The following is a 19,065-nucleotide window of genomic DNA, read 5'->3' on the forward strand; positions in this document are numbered from 1 at the left end:
TTTGTCTTTGAATGTGTGCGTTACGTGTGTAGTATGCCGGTTTATCGAAGGTGTATATTCTATAAACTTTCAAAGCGTCTTTATTTGCTTTAGTCTAAAGTATATTTTTTTTAAACTATGGGCCAAACAATTTACGTTTTCTGATTTACTTCAGTCCAAACTGTATTCTCTTCCACAGATGTGATGTTTTAGTGTCATGAAGTTTTTGGAGAACAAATCAATATGGCCCTCAAACTTGGAAAATGCAGGCTTTGCCTCAAGCTTGGGGACTTCTATTCCATCTTCACAGTTGACAATTCGTTGCAGCTGGCGGAGATGGCTATGGAATGCGCCCGGGTGAAAGTAAGTCGAAATATTTTAAGTTGCCATGCGATCGAAACATGAGTCTCAGCAGGCTCTTGTTACAAATGAACTGTTTGAATATTGCTATAAAACTGATATAACTTGTCGAACAACTTCGCAAATGAATGCTTTAGTATTTTTGTTTACTATTCGGTACAAAAAAAAATACACGTATCTGTTATTCTTTTGTTGTCATTTGGTTTTCACGGTTTGTTGTTGTGAGTACGTGCATATTACTTTCTTTGGCATGTTTCCCGGTATATTCTGTGGGAAACACTACAACCATAAAAAAAAAACACGTTGAATGTCCATGTACCTATAAAATTAAGTTATGTAGCATATTGGCTGAATGCACAATTTTAAGTTTATATATTTAACTGGTTGTATAGTGTAACTTGCATGGTAAATAATATTTATTAATTTATCTTTCTGCTCAGCAGTTGTTACTCAATAATTATGCTTTTTTTGTTTCTGCTAATGTATTTTTAGTTTTTGTTATTTTGCAGCATCATTTTTATTTGTATTTATTTTATTACAATAAACAAGACTAGAGTTTATGAGTTTTCAGGGGTAACTTTCGTGTTTGATAATCTAATTGATATGTCTCAGCAATTTTCAGGCTTACTGTGTGGTTTATGTCCTAGGTAAAGTCCTTGTTGATATTTGGCTACAGAGCCAGTTTTATTGAAACTATGCATGTGAGCAGAACTGGTTTATACAGTCCAAAAACATGCCCAATATACAGTTATGAGGCAAATTAGGTATATGGCTGCATACCTGATAGCCATGTGAATGTTACCAAGCTGTTCACAATCTCATTCTCAATCACAACAGGAAGTGATTCTCTCTGTTTCACTTCTACTTTCAGATTTTCTTTAAATTTGAAATGCATATTAGCTGAAAAGCTGACATTAAACATGTGCTACAATTTTTACATAGAAAAATTTTACCTATTAATATCTCACCACTGGGCAAGGGATCCGCCTTGAATAGGGATTGAGCCCTGAGGCCAACAAGCTGCTCTGCACATTGTCCTGTTTTGCAAATGTCTCTTGTGAAGAGGCAGCCATAAGGGTTTTAGGAGGATATTTATTTTGTAGTGCACCTTTGGTTGACTGTACTATATGTAGACGTGATCAGCATTCTATTATTAAAGAACATTTTGTTGCTCTAGTTAATGTTGATGTTGCATCAAACATAAACCTAACTGTAGGGTACACAAGTCTTCCTGATTCATGTGTTAGATGACTCATAATATATTATCTTAACTACTGTTTCTGTGAATTATCTTGTTTATAAAATATTTCTGGGAATACATTATTTTCATTGCTATTTATTAACACTTATTGCTTACTATTAATGTTAATTATCTTCACTTAATCTTGGTATGATGCAACTAACTTTCGCATTGGGGCCAAAATAATAATATTAAAAAATATGCACTGTTGACAGGGAGCCACAAAATAAGTTACTCATTGTATAAAAATCTGAATAAATTTTGTGTCTGTATCAATGGGCAATGTATGATGCAATCATTTGGATGCTATTATCATTGTACCATGTTTTGTGGATTGTTTCACTTTAATATTAAGACTACTTTTAAATGGTTGGTTGTTGATGATCAGATGAAAATGCCTACATAGCCTGAGCATTTTAGACGAACTATTTACAAGTACAAGTTTAATAATTTTTCATTAACTTATTCAACTACCCTAAGTAGGTTTTGGTATAATATATTCAGTCTACAAACACAATATTTTTAATGTATTCCAAACTAAAGCAATTAAGTTCGAAACCACTTTTTCCATTTCTTACAAAATTGTCAATTGAGATAAAATCAACTACCATTGCTAAGTCCAAATGTGACCTTCGCACCCATGCTAGTTTGAACTTGTCTACAACTATGAAAGTGGGTGGCGGATGACTGATCATCGTGTGGTTACTATTACTAAGTTAGTGATAAGGCGAACAGGAAATACGCGGCTTGGAGATAATATTCGAAACTTGTCGTCACAAAGAACTTTTAATTCCCTAAAATGATTATGTACTTGAGGCCGCTCGCGACTTCGTTCGCGTGGAAATCTTTCCCGTGAAAATCCCGATCGCTCTGGAACTCCGGGATAAAAAGTTTGTCCGGGATATAAGCCTATGTGTTATTCTGGGTCTTCAGCTATCTGCATACCAAATTTCACCCTAATCGGTTCAGTAGTATTTGCGGAGAGAAAAGATTAACTAACCATACATATTCACAAATTTTCGTATTTATAATACCTATTAGTCGAATTACACTCTACTTGCAATTTCGATCGCGTGAAAAGATTTCCGGGCATATAAAGTATCCTATGTGTACCAAATTTTATCAAAAACTGTTAAGCAGTTTCGGTGTGATTGAGAAAAAACACTAAATCCAAACGTCCAAACCTTCATATTTAAATATCTTTGAGTGATAGCGCAAATTCCTCAAATCAAAGTCCCACGTCATCGCATAGTGCGCATTTTGTATGGTCTCTAGCGCTAAACTTCGCATCTATTCTTCAATTCAATTCAATTACATCAGTCTTAATATTGAAAGTGTTTTGTAAGACGTTACCTAATGTAATATAAAAAACATTATTTGTAGTAGTGAAGTTAGGGTTATAATTATACTTTTTGTTGTAGATATACGACGGAGATGGGTTACCAGACAAAGTTTGCTCCGAGTGCATACAGAAGCTCAGCAGTGCTTACATATTTAAACAACAATGTGAGCGAGCCGACCAGGAACTCAGGAGAAACTATGTGCCACCTCCAGGTAGATACAAATACTTTACAAACTAATATTAGAATGTAAAGATTGAAAATTAAAGGATAGCATACCTTATATATTGGTAACCCGACATTTCGATCGAATTACGGTCCGAAGTCGACCGTGGTCACGGGCTGACTATTAATATGGTTAACCTTACAATCTTACTATTTTTGCATTTAAAACGCAATAACAAGGTTTGTTTGTTAAAGGTTTCAGCATCAGTCCACCGCCTCCTAATAGACAAAGCAGCGATTCAGCCTTTTCGAATCACACAGACACCTCCAATCTCACCAAACCTTCGTCTTCCATCGAAGAGAAGATCTCCCCTGCCACTAGGACTAGGAAACGGAGCATCGAAAGTGACGGCAATATTTCCATCGGAGGCAGGTCCAGCGACTACCGACCGACCGGCTCCAAACGCGTAGAAGAACTCAGAAAGTCACAGAAAAAGAGGCCGCGATTACAGTCAGAAAATACTTCACAACCAGACTCTGACTATGAAGACAATAGCGCATCCTACCTCCCTGACACCGACTCCGATGAACCGTTGATGAGGAATAACTTCAAATGTAAATATTGTCCGAAAGAATTCAACGCGTTCAGGAGCCTCGCGATACACAGCACAAGGATGCACGGTAAAAATCCTGAGAAAACGTTGGGAGAAGATGCCGTGGTCGATATACCGAGGAAACACCACGAAGACGCGACTGACGTGGAGGACAAACTGAGCTGCGACAAGTGCGACAAGACTTTCAAATTAAAGATCATGTTGAAGCGACACTCCGACGTGTGCGGGAAATTACCCGTCAAGTCACCGGAGAAACAGCTGCTCATATCTTTAGAACCGATCGACGCTAAGCAGAATTTGTTCATCAAAAATACGGGTCTTTCATGCGAGTACTGTACGGCGAAGTTTAAGACTGTCGACAATTTGTCTAAGCACATGAAAGTGGTGCATGCAGCTGCGTTGAAGCGTGAGGCGGAACCGAATAGGAGAGTGCCGGTACCTTGTCTCTTTTGTGGCAAGTTGTTTGATGATTATCATGAACACAACGCTCATTTTTCCTCCTGTCCTATGTTCGATGATACGAAACCGTTGGAATGTCCTGTGTGTAATAAACTGACGACGAGGAAAGCGTCGTATAACCAGCATGTGAGGAACATGCACTTTGAGCCGCGAGGGTCGCTCGTGGAGCCCGAGGCGGAGACTCATGAGTGCAGGATGTGCTTTAAAAAACTACCGACACAAGAACAGCTGATTTCGCATCTAGCGGCACATGTTTCTAATATTGAGGATGATGGAGTGGCTGATAATGAGTCAAGGTAATATCTTTATAATATTATGTTCCTAATCTTTCTATTATGTTTGTTATAAGATCTCAATTACACCCTATCATATTTATTAATTGCAATGTTGTCTGAGCATGTGTCAGTAGTTAGCACTCACTAAATCCGTAAGTTTTGTATTGTCGATTAGGCAGGGCTTTTTCACACATTTCGATCCCCGAGCTACAAACAATAGGCATAATTTCTGTTTCAACAGCCTTTTTACCTTTCAGAGCGAGTACGTTAGACGACGAGGCATCAATACAATCAGTACACAGCGGTCCAACAAACGCGCGCGGTCTATTCAAATGTGAAGTGTGCGATAAAGAATTCAAATATAAAAAAGCTCTTCTCACTCACTCACAGAAGTGTCACACGGATATACCGACCGAAGTGAAAGCCGAGCCGCCTGACAAAGCTTCTACTAGCTTACTAAGTGAGAAGCAGTACCGCTCCGAGTCTGAATCTAGTCAAGAAGAAGAAGACAATACATGTGATATTTGCGAGAAACAGTTCTCATACAAACGTTTACTACTCCACCATAAAAGAACTAAACACAACATGAGTTCAGGACACAAGCGAGCCAAGATCTACCTCAAAGACTGTTCGGTGCGCTGTCTCATTTGCGACCTACAGATGAAAGTGTCTGACATCAACAGTCATAACCAGACGCATATATCTAAGAATATGAAGCCTAGGAACCTGTACACGTGTGCAGAGTGCGAGGCCACGTTTAAAGCTTGTAGCGCTCTCGCAACACATATAAAACTAGTACATAGATTGAAGCAGAAAGTGGAGTCGGCGGCGGTAAATCCGTCGGATTTTTGTGAAGTCGTTGTGACAAAGTCGGAACCCCTGGACTGGATCCAGAGTCACAACGACTTTGGAGAGGTTCCGGTCGAGGAGGGCAAGCCGCTCGTGGACTTGAGCGGCTTCACTTGTCCCATCTGTGAGAAGAAGATGCCCACTCTGATATCACTGAAGAGACACGTCAACTGGCATACTAATGTCGGCAAAAGTCTTGAGAAGAAATATGAATGCTTCGTTTGTAAAGAAGTAAGTTTATCATATTTATTCAGTATCTTCAAATTAATTAAATTTCTCATATTAGTCAAGTCTCATATTGGCAAGTAAATCGTTCGAACATTGGCATATTAATAAACATAACAAGTAACAGTTCAAGTCTTTTCAAAAAATAAAAACAAGTCATTAATTTCACGAATTTAATCAAATCCCTTTTTCCAGACCTTCAGATTCCAGTGTCACTATAAGCTTCACATGCGCGTGCACTACACGGACACGAACCTGGACCCCGCGCACCTCACGTGCAGCATCTGCGGCCGCAAGAGCAAGCACCTCCGCGCCGCGCAGGCGCACATGACCTACCACAAACAAACACGCTTCAAGAACAAAGACTACCAGTGCTCCATCTGCGAGAGAGTGTTTCAACATAGGAAAGTGTATCTATCACATATGGCCATACACTATAAGAGAGGTGATAGTGTACAGAACACTATAGTCGGTGACGCCATGCCCACTAACGCTGACAAAACTATCTTCAACGGCAAACACACCTGCCAACACTGCGGTAAAGTCTGCGACTCTGAAAACTCCTTAAAACATCATTTAATCTGGCATAACTCTAAAACATTCCTTTACGGCGCTAGACACGAGTGTAATATATGTAAAGTGAAATTCACTAACAAAAGACGTTTAGAACTACATACAAGGACTCATTACGAAGATGAAAATGGACCTTACAAGTGCAATATATGTGGTAAAGGTTATACCGACGAGGGGTACTTCAAAAGGCACGTCAAAGGCCACAATTTCGACCATCAGTCTCACAAAAAGAGGATAGAAAACTTTAGGAAGGATAAAGTGAAGTGTCCTATATGTTCACGGTATTATAAAGATTTAGTGAAACTTATTAGGCATTTGAGGAGAACGCATCCAGAGAGTAAAATGATAAAAACAGATCCCGACGCGCCGCCACAACCTTATTTCTCTTGTAAACTGTGTGCTAAAGTGTTCCTCGATGAGCGACGACTGCAAGCTCACGAGGAAGCTCATTTAAGAAAGCCAGAGTTCTTCAAATGTAAGTTCTGTGGTAAAAAGACGATATCGTTGAAGAACCATAGGATTCATATCAAAGGTCATTTGACGCAGAAGTATATTGATACACCTTTGAAATGTCCGCACTGTGAGGAGACGTTTGGCCGAGGGTATGATTTACATTACCATGTGCGTGATGTACACGGGATAGAGGAGACGTGGATAGCGGAGAGGACGGAACAACGCCTCGCCGGACCACTGAAAGACCTACAATGCTCCATTTGTATGAAGGTCCTTGCCAGTAAAGGAAATTTCGAACGACACCTTGACTACCATAACTCTCTAAGATGTAATTACTGCTTCGACTACTTCAGCTCGCTAAGGTTCCTTGAAGGACATCTAGCGTTCTCCTGTGATAAGAAAAAGCTGCTAGGAGAGACTGAGATTTATCCTAAGAAAATTAAGTGTCACATTTGTTACAAACCATTCCATGTGCAAGTGAAGTTAGACTGCCATTTACGTACACAACATAGTATCAAAGTGTGTAGGGAAGCGTCGACCGGGAAGAAGGAAATTGTGTGTGATTATTGCTTTAAAGTGTTCGAAAATGAGTACGCTTTGAGTACTCATAAGATCTATCATAGAACTATTGGGTATTTTGGCTGTATATATTGTAAGAAGAAGTTTAACACGATGACTTTGTATCGTAAACATAAGAATCACCATTTCGCACAGCTGAATGTTGATGAGCCTACAAAGTGTGAACACTGTGATGAAACGTTCGTCGCGTTCAGAGACATGATATACCACATGAGGGACGTCCACGGTGATGACAAAGACTGGGTCACGATGCCCAAGGAGTCTATAGAAGAAAGCTGCACGATCTGCAATAAAACGTTCTTCAACCTGCACAGACACTTGGCGTATCACGAAGAAAACAGGTGCAAAAAGTGCGGCGAATATTTCTATTCAACTGCTGACTTCGATAATCATTTGTGCGCTATTGAGAGTGACGACGAAGGAAATAATACTATAAGCACTTACGAACAACCCAAGTATGAGGAGTGCACGTTTTGCTTCAAACCGATCACTAGAAAGAGCTCTAAAGCGAAGCACGATCATATACACAAAGGATCTGGTTCAATATCGTGTAGGTTCTGTTCACTCAAATTCAAAACCATGGATGCTTTCAACATCCACGCGTTCTCCCACCGAAGTAGAAAGTACAACAAAAAGCCTATAAAATGTAGAAAATGTAACGAGAAGTTTGTCAAATATGGCTTATTTATAAAACATATGAAGATAGTTCACAAATCTTTGAAGAAAATGCACTACAGAGCTGTTGTGAAGCCGGAGCCGTGCGTGGTGTGCGGGGACGAGTTCCCGAACCTTCACAATCACTACCGAGCTCACTTGTCGAACAAGTGTCAGTCTTGTAACAAATACTTTACATCTTCCAAACTGTTTTCCTTACATCAGTGTGATAAAGAAGACTCAGATACTTCCAAAGTGTTTACATGCGATGTTAACCTGAACGAACTGATTAATACGTACGCGCCCAAAGATTTGAAAGATGACGAAAAATACTACGGTCAGACGGATGATGAGGAGGAACAAGAAGAAGAAATGCTATCTCAAGTGATTGGAGAAGACGAAGAAAGTCAGGAAAGTCAGGATTTTAAAGATTTTAATGAAATAGATATTGAAAAAGATATAACTGGTCAGCCGTTGTCGATACAGTCGCCTATAATATCGGATGTACTGTCGTTGTATCAGAAGGAGATGTCGACGGCGGCGGAGGACAATGTGGTGAACATCACGGATGATGACTCTCTAGACGTGGACCATGTACAGACGCAACCTGACACTATTGTGATCATTGATGATGATGATTGAACATAACTGTAATGTAACTGCCGAAAATGACAGCTATGAGTTTTGATAGTTTTGTGGGTACTTGTTTGTAGGTTCAAAAATCATATTTATAATCAATAGCCCTATTTTTACGGTTGCTGAATAGCACGTACTCAGGTGCTTCCAGGACTACGGAGACGACTGTACTAAGCGAGGTGCGTAGAAAAAGTTATCTTTACTCCCACGCGCGATATTGTGACTGCATAAAGTTACTTATTCTGCCGGATTACTCATCAAAGTTTATTTATTGCATCACATAAGACCTGGTTTAGGTTTATGGTATCGCTGGCATATGGTCCAGGTCATATACCTGGTATGCGTAATTTTACATTGTGTGTAGACAGTTTTTGTAAACGCATTTTTACAACTAAAAGTATGAGTTCTTATTTGTAAGACTATTAAGTAAGGTTTTTTAAAGAATGACCGTTGAAAAGTTTGGTTCGTGATCGTTATGCTTTACTTGTGATTATTTGAGATAAAATTATATACAGGTGACTTTTGTTAGAGCCCCCGCAAACTACGAACTTTCTATCGGCCGATAGTTTGGTCGGCTTCTTAATCAGTATGAAGATGTATGCAGATGCGCACATTATAGTCATTCAGTATCGGCCGATAAAAAAGTTTGATGGGCTTCACGATTGCCTTCAAACTGAACCATCGGCGAACTATCGGCCGACCGCTTGATCAGTATGGCGCTCAAGCGCCGCCCGCGCACTTGGCGATTGTTTCATCGTATTGTAACGCTCAATCTCTCCTCTGCAGGTATAGCAAGTCTTAAATGTGTATCTTGCTTTGATATTGAAGGTCCAATTAATTTAACAAGTTCGTTGAAACTAGTTACGCTCATTCGATAAAAGGAGAAATTTTTTTCCGGGAAGTCTAGTAATTTAGAATGAATAGTGTAAAACTTCCCTTGCAATAATCTGTTACTGTAAATGGGATGTACCCAATACTCTCGCTTTCTCTTCTTCATTCTTTTTCTCCTTTGTATCAAGTATAAAGCAATAATAATATTTTTGGGAAACATTTCACGCGACCGATCTCTTCACCAACTCTAGTAAATTTAATTAATCGGCCAAACCATTTGTTGGCTAGTCTGCGCACTCGCGACCAACCCAACTGTTTTGTTGGCACAGTGTGCGCACGAACAGGCCAACCCGACTAAACTATCGGCCGATTTTAAGTCTGTAGTCTACGGGGACTCTTAATTACGTCTAACTATTTGTCTTAAGGGCGGCTACAGACTAGCGATTTATACGCGTATAAGATTGTTTTTGAAAGCGCATCTAGGCACTTACAGGTGCGCGTTTTGCCACACGCGCAACTATAAGCATCTTCATTTTGATACTGACATGACACCACAACCGTTTTAAGGGAACACGCAGAAATATTCCAGATTATGAGCGTCCGATTTTTTGACACGTGTATTCAATTGCACACGTGTTCGCACGTATGCTGAAACGACCGTATACACGCAGAAAAATACGTCTGAAGCCGCCCTAAAAGCTCTTAAACTAAGTTCTTTTTCGTTCTACAAGTAATGTAGGAAAGTGATAATAGTACGTGTTTATTTTCGTTGTAAATGCCGCGTTAGTTGTAGGCCGATGGATCTGGATAGTGTAATGTGTGCTAGTGTAAGTAGTGATTATAAATCTAATTATGTTAAGTATGTGTAGATAGAGATTTTGAGTACTAATAGAGTTATAGGCCACAGGTAGATGTAACAGTTACAATTAATAGTATTTTATATTATTCTCGTAATTCAGTACGTAAATATTTCAAGCAGTGAGATATGCCTATACTGATGAATAAAGATCAATGGCTATAAAGATGTTGTCGTTAAAACAGTATATAAATAAATGGCAGCATATAAAAGGATTAAGTATCTTCTAGAATTTGGCCTTATTTCGCAAATTAGTATAATTTTTCATGGCAACTTTTATTATAAACGAAGATTTTACTACACACTTCCAGTTACATTTTTGTCCATTCCCAATATTCTATCTTTACATAGGGATAGGTTTAATCAAACTATCTCTATCTAAAGATAGTTTATTACGAATGGTGGTTAGTCGGTATGTATACTTACTTAGTTTTGTAGAGTAGATACTATTTCTCGTCTTCTATATTCAGATGTAAAATGTCTTGTAAATAATGTCGTTATTGTATTTTGTATTTACCAGTTTTTGGCTTTATGTGACGATTGTCTGACTAAAATTAAGTACATTATTCCGGTTAGAACTCAATAAATTCTTGCCTATTCGTAATTAATTCACGATTCTATATAGACGGTCTCTCCATTTAGCAAGCTGCAAGTTTTTCCAGTCAAAAATTTGATTGCCTGATTTAAGACATTTTAACACCCTCATTAATATTTTGTTTATTTTCGGCATGTGCATAGTCGAAGGTTAGACTGCACACTCGTGAAATAGCGCAAGTATAATAAAGTTCTGCAGATATTACATGTTTAGTATCCTGCACGATTATTCAAGCCAGTCTTGCGCAAAACAATGGCTGATTGGGTGTATATGTTACTGTAAAAGCCCGAACTGTGGTAAATCCTGAGATTTTCCGGTAAAACCTAAGATTTACCAACTCTCAATGGTAAAAGTCCGAACGTTCTTTTATTTCGAACTTTTACCACCATTTAATTGGCAAATCTTAGGATTTACATAATGACACGGTAAAAGTCGATAAAGTCATATTATAATGTGTTTGAGCCGTAATATAATGCTAGGGATATAAATATATGCCGTAACATAGTTATAATGAGAGTTTGAAGATGTCGCCGGAGCCCCGCTTCGCGGGGCTCCTCCTTCAGGGTGGTTTAAAAAAAAATAACCACCTTCTAACCTAACCTACCCATGTCGGTTTGCCCAAAACTTCTTCTTTATAACTATTAAATTATTTTATATTAGCTACATTTACCTGCCCTTGAGGTATATCCTAAGATTTACCAAGTGAATAGAGGTAAAAGTTCGAAATAAAAGGATTGTTCGGACTTTTACCATTGAGAGTTGGTAAATCTTAGGTTTTACCGGAAAATCTTAGGATTTACCACAGTCCGGGCTTTAACAGTAACATATACAAATATTCTTCTAAAAGAAAAGAATAAAATGCGTGATCTTTGAAAATAAAATTTTAATGTATGACTATTTTCAGATTATCATGATCGTTTTTGTATTACGTTTTGTAATTCTAACCGATGTTTTTCAGTTTTCTTATTCCAGTGCCATTTACTTCGTATTCAAGAATATGATTCTTGGGCATTATTTTCGGTGATATGTCTCAATGTATTTCGTGTCTACTATTGTGTATAGCTTCACTAGATTATAGGTGGTTTCTTATAGCAGATGAATGGAATTAGAGTTATGGAGTAAATTATGAGAATAAAATTGAGTTGTATATTAAAATTTGACACTAAACACGCGATAATTCCAGTCTTTGTGGCAATTTAAAAGCGAAAGTAAAATGTTCTCTAAAATATATCTTATTTTATATACAGTATAGTTTAGTAAAAAGGTAACGTATTTTTCGTGATTCGCTCACAATTTTAATGATATTGATATTATATTGTGGACATTTCTTGAAGGCAAATGAGCTGTTATCTTAATTCGATTCTTTTACAATGAGTACAATCAAGAATTCCAGGACACTTACACTCTATGTGTATGAACTAATATTAAGGTAATCTTACGAACATCAAATTTGGCCTATTATATAATAGAATACGGGAATTAACGCGATCACGCATTGGCATGCTTGACGTTTCGGCCAGGTTGACTTAGTCTGATTTTGTCTTTAAAAAGAATGAATTAAGATTACAAGTTGGTGTTATGAACAACACGATTTTCACAAATATGACAACTATCTCCATTTAATACTATTATTGTATTGTAATAGTATAATTTTTACAAGTTTTACATGTCTTGTTAGCCAAAGGAGTGCATGTAATGAGTAGATGTAAGTTAGAATAAGTAAGTTCAGTCAGTTCGTCTTAGATATTATAAATATTCTAATCATAAGAAATATAGTGTTTATTCCAATAATTATGTTTCAAAAGAAGTTACTATTATTTTGATGTTTATTATTTTGTATTTTTTTGTCTGAAATTGGCATTTTTCTTTACGTTTCTTTACCTTAGATTTTGTTGATGGTGGCGAAATAAAATGATCATTGAAATTTTTATAATGTTTTTTATTTAGTCAACATACTAGTTTTCAAATCACTGATTAACCAACATACAGAGTGCATCTGATAGACACTTTGGTCGGCTGAAGGTGGTGTGTAACTGGCATAGTATTTTTTTTACCAGACATGAAAAAAATCTTTAACTAGAACCCTATATAACAAAGTCCAGGTATCATCAAATAAAATATCCCTCCCGCACACTAAAAAGAAAATTAACCAGAAATACCACCTACGTTACAATTACAACAAAATACTAAGTTATTTCACATGACAAGAAGCCACGTACAACACAGCCGAGGCTATTTCAATCGAAAACTAATTCATCACCTTCAAGTATATATTTAAAGCAGTTTTTTAACCGACTCAAAAAAAGGAGGTGGTTCTCAATACGACCATGTTTTTTTCATACAAAATTACTTCAAAGATACATTTATATTAGTCAATCAGCAATTCAAAAACCCCTCAAGTGTTACAGGTACAATACATACATCGTAAACGTTGATAGTTATAAAAATATCTATCGTTATAATAAGATACATATAGTCATAACCCTTAAAACTAAATTTTAACTTCATTTTATACAATGCTAGTTTTATTCAACTTGAATCACGCTTTTAAAGGGAAAAATTTTGATTTATAGATTGGTATTAGATCATTCAAGTAAATAAATTCGGACAAGGTATTTACATACATAAAAGAACGCCATTTTGGTGCGATCCTTATTAATTTGTCTTGCTTCGTTTACATCCATACATCTTGTCATACAGGACCGCCAGTTACGCGTACTAACTACGCTTCTTAATAGGTTTTTACTGGCTTATTAAACGTCGTGTAACGTTTGAATAGTTGAACAGTGTTGTCTCTTTTACTCATATACAACTCATTTCAAAAATAGTGTATAACTAATCAGCGTTGAACTGTAGCAACTACTGCGATTGTTTCTTATTGGTCAACAAATATCATTGCTAAATAATATTGTTTTACTTGAATGATCTAACATACTAAAGTATATAATAATATAACAGCAGTGTGAGACCCATCAACTCGGAATAGTGTCATTTTTAATTCAATAATTTTGCTAGAAATTCCACAATTTCTGTTAAGTTATTGAAAGTCATTTTTAGCTGATAGTTCTCACAGTACGAACGAATAATGTGTATATTAAGATTAAGTGAACCAGATTATGAAGTTACAAGTATAATATTAGAGTGGTGAGCAAAGTATTTAATATCTCAGTAGTGTTATTGTTTGAAACCAACTTCTTAATTCATTTTACATAATAGCTTTACTACCAAGCATGTATGCTTTGAATTTCAAATGTTTTTAAATATATAAAGCAGTAGGATTTTTTTTAAGCGTATTTATTCCATCAACTTAGTGGAGAGCCTTGTTGCCGGCTGGCGAAGGCATAGAAATTTAGAACATCAGTGACCCGCAGCATGTTTCTGTAGCTGACGGTGGCCCGTTTTATATGAATTATTAATTAAGTATAATCTATAAAAATTATGCATGCCAAGGCTCTCTACTTAGTAATCGAACTAAAAGCACGTAACTGACGAGTGAAATGTTTGTAAAATGAATTGAATAGTTGATTTCAATTAGATAATTACTGCTTAAAGTATATAATGACACACATTTTAAGGGTCTATCCCACTAGTCCCGTTGAGTTGTCCCGTGACGGGACAACTGGCACTATTTTGTCCCAGTTGTCCCGTGGCGGGACAAGTGACACTGTTTTGGTGCCAGTTGTCCCGTTGCAGAAAAATCACGGGACTAATGGGACAGACGGAAGGGTCAAAACAACTGGTTCCATTGAATTGTTGCGTGACAACAGGTACTTGGTACTTTGGTAAGATAGTAGATGATGAATTGTACGCTACTCTATGTAAACTTTAAATTCACAAGAAGTTTTTTTTTTACCATTTGGGCTTTTCACTTTATAATTAAATCGACAAGAGTGACTATATCTATGACCTTCCATACCATAAATGTAAAATGCTTATCCGAAATACCCTACTTGAAAAAACATAATGTAAGGAAACTAGAAAATATATTGTTAACAGGCCCCTGGAGCAGCTCAAACACTCAAGTCAATTCAACATGTACCTAATGTAATTTCAAGTTATCCACTAGAAATTAAGAAAAAATGTACTACAACACAACGTACAACGTCTGCTATCTTACTAAAGTACCAAGTACCTGTTTTTACACAACAACTCAATGGAACCAGTTGTTTGACCCTTCCGTCTGTCCCATTAGTCCCGTGATTTTTCTGCAACGGGACAACTGGCACCAAAACAGTGTCACTTGTCCCGCCACGGGACAACTGGGACAAAATAGTGCCAATTGTCCCGTCACGGGACAACTCAACGGGACTAGTGGGATAGACCCCATTTCATTTTAAATACGACAGAGAACGTATAAACAGTTTGTTTTGAAGCGTTAATCGATACTAGTCGATTCATTTGTGAATCGATTTAGTCAAAACTATGCTATTTCTATCGAATGACTATCCTCTATCTAGATTCGGGTCCGTGCTATGAAATACTACACGCTATAAAAATATAACTCTGTGCAAAAAATATATAGCGCATTAAAATGACGTTACTTGCGCAAAAGGAAATATGTAACTTTCGTTTTATCTTTACGCAAATCAAAATTTTATGAAGTAACTCAGTTATCTATAAAAAATTAAATATGCATATCATTGCGCTGGTAAACATAACTGATATTCAAAAGCGCATCCAAAATGTTCGCTTTCGTGAAAAAATATCACAAAAATAAAAAATGTTCCTCGTTACACTAGTCTTTACATTAGGTTTACATGCTAATTATATGCTTTCATGCAAGAATACAACTGGTTATATTTTGCAAATACGGTTGCTAAACTAAAGACTATTATTTAAGCTGTTATGTCGTTCTGCTTTTTAACGGTTTAAGAATTGTAAAACAAAGTTGTACTGAATTTAAGAAATCAAGTAACAAACATTTTGGCATATCGAGACTGACACTTGTGCACAAAGCTGTTAGTTTCCCAGCACGGATCCCATCACACCGTAACCTTAGAATCACCTTCATGTTAGTTTCAGTCGTATTACAGCGCATTATTACAATTCACTAAGTTATTATATACACATTTTACATCAGCTATGATACTAGTGATCGTAGAAAGTGAACGTCAGCCTTTAGTTCAAAGATTGTTCGAACATACACATAGAATAAGATAGATTTTTTGAAAATTAAATTGTGCTTTTTCCATATCAATTTTGTTAGCGTGTTCTTTCCACTTGACAACAAATAACACCGTACATTTCAATAAAATATGAATAAGTAGAATAATATTAAAAAGTATTACATAATCACTTAATTTAGAAGTCAAAAAGTATATACAAATAAATTGAAATAAACTATTTATGATCGTTTGTGTCGAGGCAGTTATTGAGCGTACAGTTGAGCATACCGCGGTGGCAGCCACTCGAGGCAATAATCAGCTGCCTCGAAACAAACAAAATATCAATTAGACGTTTTCAAACTACCTGCTGAAGATTTCAGAAGAAATACAGTATTATAAAAGAAACCTGTTTGCAATTCTAAGAGTTTGCAAAAATGTAAAAGCGCGGTCATTTTCAATTTGCAGACACAACTCACAATTGAGCAAACCAATAAATTATGAAACTCCTTTAAAACTTCAGCAGATATTTGAAATTGTATAGAAAAATTTGGCGCACTATTAGCTTGCCTATAAAATGTTTGACTCGATAAATATAAGATAACGATGAATAAATGAGCATATATGTCTGGACATATCACATTTTGGTCTAATTTGTTTTATTGTTTGGACAAAGCAACCTCTACTGAAAACTTATTTTTCCACTATTTTAATATGTGTATTAAATATGACTGAAGCAAACAGTTTGACTTATGCCCGGTTTCTGTGTACATTTAGCGGTAGTTTATCTATTCAATTGCGTTTTTTATATGAGTTTAAACGCTATTGAAAAGATTAACTGGCGCTAAACGTACCTCAGAAACCGAGTGTTAATCAATTTTTAAACGTAAAAATAACCTGTTTTTTCTAGTAAACTTTGTCCAAAACAATCTGGCACTCGCACGAAAATATTTGACTAAGAATATTTAATAGAAAATACGAAGAAAATAGATGAAAAAGCTTACATTTCTATACACATACATATATATAATAAGACACTCTCGTCGTGTATTGCAACTTATTTTACGTATTGCTCAGGGCTCACTAAATAAGTCATTACTAATAAAAACTAAATGTATATAGTAAAACAACTTAGTAGAAAGCCTTATCTGCAAGGTTTGCGGCTACCCACCCAGAAAGATTAACTATAATCTAGACAAATCTTACATGCTAAGGCTCTCTATTAGGTTGTCTGACTATATATTTTCCAGCCGTTAATTTGATTTTTACATAAAAATCTAAATAAACAGTCGACTGTTTTTAATTATGTAGTAATTGTTAGAAATCATAAGTCAGAATATTAATAAAAATATAATTTTCTTAACTGATTTAAGCTCAACTTACAGCTTTACAACTTAAACTATGTAAAAATAATACTCGATTTATTTATTGTATTGATTATACTTTAAATTAATATGAAGGTAAAAATATATTGTAATACGATTTGACACGTTTCGCGCAAAAACAAAACCACATATTTCCTATTTTCTTTTGAAAATATCTACTAATAAAAATCTGTTGTTCCTTATGTCCTCGAAGAATGTCAAACCGCACAACTTGTAACGAATTTTAAATCCAAAACGTAATTTAAGTAGACATATTAAGTGACTATTTCCGTACAATAAAACAACCAACTTATTAATAAAACGGTTAATTTAATACTAAATAAAGGTAGTTATTATTGTTTTTTATTAAAAAAACATCTATATTTTTAAATTACTACTTAACAACTACAAAATATTGCTATCTCGCTCTCGCTGTGAGTTTAACAGTACTTAAGAGCGAGGCAGGTATATTTCTGTAGTTGTTTAAGCAGTTGTGACGTCAACACAATCGCTTGACTAGGATAAAACTATAAAGGCTAGATGTCGCAACCGTTATAAAAAAATAAAATAATCAAAAGCGTAAAGAAAAAACGTTATTGGTCTGACCTTATAACAAAAAATAATGACTCTAGTCTGTGTCAAAATATTTTAGTTCCACAACTTATGAAAGTGGCAGATAACCAATCTACCAGATATTGACAACCAATTACGTTAAACAATTGTCATAATTCCATTTGATAAGTTATCTGGTACTTAACCAGATGTGGTGAAACGGGGCTTTAAAGTTCGAATAAATCGATAACTTTAGTTTCTTAATTCATTTATCTTGTAAAGGTTCGCTGTTTCTATAGGTACGTCTATATTTTAAGAGCTAACGCGACAACAGCATATTTACATTAGCACGTTTTACAGGCACACTGATATTTGGAGGGTATAACATTTGTTTTAGGGGGAAAATAATTTGAAATATGGCTTATTTATCACGAAAGATCACGATGATTTAAAATTAAATTGTTTTTAAGAAAGTCAAAGCTAAAGTTTAAAATTAAACTTGCGTAAGTATGTTATGAAGAAGTGGTGCATGTGGCTATTTCTTTTATAAAAAAAGGTTTTTGTCTGTATGGTTGTCAGCGAGAATGTAATTAAAGCCTGTGCTATTTTAACTTAGCTGTGTTATTTATTGTTAAATTATCGACAGTATTGCTTCAAAGACACTATAAGCTGTAATGATTTAGTTGAACAATCAGCTCTTTCTTTTAAGAGTTAAGGTCGATTATGGATTGAAAGCGAGTTAGGTATATAGCGTTTATTTGCAAAAGACTGATAAGTGGTCTGGAAAGCGAATTTACGAAAACATAATCTCGTCTGCAGTTTCAGAGATGGAGTTATAAGTTTCCATGAATGAGTCATGTAAGTTGGACTTCAATTGAAAAATTTAGATTTTTTTTGTTGTAGTTACATCAAAGCATTATTAATGAAGAACAAAGTCCGAACTCAACTCAGTGTTTTATCAACAAAAATACCTTATTTCAAATGAAAAAGGTAGCTTATATTTTAAAAGCCTGTTGTACATAGCAAAGTGATCGTAATTACCGCGTGAACATTGATAAATGGACCTTACATTTGACAATATAGGGTCGCCCTTGCTCGTAGAAGCCTGCAGTAAGCGCACAGGTGGTGTTCAGTCGTCCCACTCGCCGTCGCTGGTGGTGGCGTCGTCGTCGTCGTCGGAGGAGTGTATGGCGCGCGAGCGTTCCTCCAGCGCGCGCTGCAGCGCCTCGGCCAGCCCGCAGCCGCGCACCGCGCCCGCGCGCCGCGACCCGCCGCTGCTGCTGTCCGAGCGGGACACCTGGCGACACCACCACACGTTAGTACCAACGATGTAACGAATGAATGAGTACCTAACCTCGTCTTCT

At 36.4% G+C, this 19,065-nt stretch overlaps 2 protein-coding genes across 3 annotated transcripts in view; one reads left to right on the top strand and one right to left on the bottom strand.

The window, feature by feature from the left end:
- On the top strand, window positions 1-12,616 carry LOC142979369 (uncharacterized). Its single transcript, XM_076124238.1, has 6 exons — window positions 1-50; window positions 179-342; window positions 3,001-3,133; window positions 3,340-4,453; window positions 4,690-5,512; window positions 5,702-12,616. The coding sequence occupies exons 2-6, from the start codon at window positions 223-225 to the stop codon at window positions 8,405-8,407; spliced, it is 4,896 nt and encodes a 1,631-aa protein (XP_075980353.1). The 5' UTR covers window positions 1-50; window positions 179-222; the 3' UTR covers window positions 8,408-12,616.
- Window positions 12,602-19,065, bottom strand: part of LOC142979377 (actin nucleation-promoting factor WAS-like) — a 27,472-nt gene continuing 21,008 nt past the window's right edge. For both annotated transcript variants that reach the window (XM_076124258.1, XM_076124249.1), the window contains exon 11: window positions 12,602-18,998. In XM_076124258.1, coding sequence (XP_075980373.1) covers window positions 18,831-18,998 — 168 coding nt within the window. In that variant the 3' untranslated portion in view covers window positions 12,602-18,830. The remainder of the gene's footprint in view (window positions 18,999-19,065) is intronic.

Source organism: Anticarsia gemmatalis, chromosome 2, assembly GCF_050436995.1.
Source record: "Anticarsia gemmatalis isolate Benzon Research Colony breed Stoneville strain chromosome 2, ilAntGemm2 primary, whole genome shotgun sequence".
Taxonomy (NCBI): domain Eukaryota; kingdom Metazoa; phylum Arthropoda; class Insecta; order Lepidoptera; family Erebidae; genus Anticarsia; species Anticarsia gemmatalis.